At 33.4% G+C, this 2,500-nt stretch overlaps 1 protein-coding gene across 4 annotated transcripts in view; it reads left to right on the top strand.

The window, feature by feature from the left end:
- LanA (laminin subunit alpha) overlaps window positions 1–2,500 on the top strand; it is a 101,360-nt gene that overhangs the window by 5,989 nt on the left and 92,871 nt on the right. For all 4 annotated transcript variants that reach the window (XM_068349824.1, XM_068349823.1, XM_068349822.1 and 1 more), the window contains exon 2: window positions 806–952. In XM_068349824.1, the coding sequence (XP_068205925.1) occupies window positions 806–952 (147 nt within the window). The remainder of the gene's footprint in view (window positions 1–805; window positions 953–2,500) is intronic.

The following is a 2,500-nucleotide window of genomic DNA, read 5'->3' as shown; positions in this document are numbered from 1 at the left end:
GTTTCCTGCTATCTGATTGGTTAGAATGATCTTGTCCAACCAATCAGCGAGCAGGAAACTTTTCCGAGCGAAAGGGGCATCCCTGCGAGGCAGTACAAATGTGCCTCATTAGGAAAAAATTTAGCATAGGTTGAGAGTGGTTTCAAGAATTCTCTTAACAACATAGAGATGGTATAGCGTGTGTATCGTAGTCATCTATACACAGATACGAATACTCATGTGTACTGTGCATAGTGTAAATAACAGAGAGAGAGAGAGAGAGAGAGAGAGGAGAGAGAGAGAGAGGAGAGAGGAGAGAGAGAGAGAGAGAGAGAGAGAACAAAGGTGGGTGGCTTACTCACCCATATATCCACAGATACAAATACTCATGTGTGCCGTGCAGGGTGTAAATAACAAATGGAGAGAGAGAGAGAGAGGAGAGAGGAGAGAGAGAGAGAGAGAGAGAGAGAGAGAGAGAGAGAGAGAGAGAGAGGATGATAAAAATATATATATTTCTTTCCTGTCACGCTGAACGGCAACCACTCGGAAAACAACAATATTCCACAAATTGCCCAAACTTGCGTATTGTAGGTAGACGGGTTGCGTACACTACTATATACTGTATAAATATAATAGTAATAATATAGTAAAATGATAATGTATTAAAACTTTTACATATATATATATATATATATATATATATATATATATATATATATATATATATATATATATATATAATTATATATATAGATCTGTATTACTATGAACATTCCTTAATTAATAAAATATCCTTAATTTTATTCTTTTTTCTCTCCACGCCCAGTTCTGCGATGTGTGTGATCCTACAATCCCGGAGAAATCACACCCGCCCATCTACGCCATCGACGGATCGGAACGATGGTGGCAGAGTCCGCCCATTTCCAGAGGAATTGGATATAACCAGGTCAACCTCACCATCGACTTGGGTCAGGTAAGGTTTTATTGAGTGGTTGCATGTATTGTTATTATTATTATTATTATTAGTATCATCATCATCATCTCTTAAGTGGTTATAAATATATATGTATTATATATACATATATATATATATATATATATATATATATATATATATATATATATATATATATATATATATATATATATATATATATATATATTTATATATATATATGTATGTATGTATGTATGTATGTATTATCATCATTAGTCATAACTGGATATATATATATATATATATATATATAGTATATATATTTATATATAATATATATATATTTATATATATAATATAATATATATATATACAGTATATATATATATATATATATATATATATATATATATATATATATATATATTCATCATTTGTAACTAGTCCACTGTAGATCAAAGGCCTCAGACTTTTGTCCTTCCACTCGCGTCTGTTTATCATCTTTCTATGCCAGTTTATACCCGCAAATTTTCTTTGTTCGTCAATCCAATATCTTCTTGTATAACACTGGTTATTTCAACAAGCAGTCAAAACATTATGTTGCTGGTACTTTAATAAAATTAAACTTTGTTAGCTTATATAGTATATACAAAATTTGATTTCGTGATAGTTAATAACTCTTTTGAACACAGTTTGTAGTTGCAGCAAATGTTTGTACGTTGAACAGGCTGACATAAGTCTTTTGATAGTTTTATATGAAATATCTGTTTTAATGCTGTTACTGCTTTTAAAATATTGTTAATTTTTCTCATATCGTTTATTTATTTCCTTATTTTCTTTCCCTCACTAGGCTATTTTTCCCTACTGGAGCCCTTGGGGCTTATAGCGTCTTGCTTTTCCAACTAGGGACGTAGCTTTAGCTAATAATAATAATAATAATAATAATAATAATAATAATAATAAGCTTTCATCATCTCCTCCTACGCCTATTGACGCAAAGGGCCTCGGTTAGATTTCGCCAGTCGTCTCTGTCATTAAATAATGATTATATACAGAGTAGCATTTCGTTCAATTTGCACGCTCTTTATATTGAACAACGAAGCATTCAAATGGTCCTGACAGTTAGTTAAGTGACAATGTCCTTAATCCTATATCAGCTGAGGACATCTTATCAATAAACGCCCTTCGACCGGAAGGGGCAGACAAGAGAATAAACACACACACACACACACCACTCTCTCTCTCTCTCTCTCCTCTCTCTCTCTCTCTCTCTCTCTCTCTCTAAACGTTCAAACCAAATCGCTCTACCCAAGAGCAAAATTTAAAGGAGTCTCCCCGGATGGACTAAAAAGTCTTTGAGACATTCAAGATCCTTGTAACTCCTAGTAACTCTCTCTCTCTCTCTCTCTCTCTCCTCTCTCTCTCTCATCTCTCTCTCTCTCTCTCTCTCTCTCCTCTCTCTCTCTCTCTCATTTTCGCTTTCTGCTACTTATAGAGCAAAATTAATGGAGTCTCACGGATGGACTAAAAAGTTTTTGAAACATCCAAAATCCTTGTAACTCTCTCTCTCTCTCTCTCTCTCTC

This window comes from Palaemon carinicauda, chromosome 26 (genome assembly GCF_036898095.1).
Source record: "Palaemon carinicauda isolate YSFRI2023 chromosome 26, ASM3689809v2, whole genome shotgun sequence".
Taxonomy (NCBI): Eukaryota; Metazoa; Arthropoda; class Malacostraca; order Decapoda; family Palaemonidae; genus Palaemon; species Palaemon carinicauda.
This window is presented reverse-complemented; position numbering and strand designations above follow the sequence as displayed.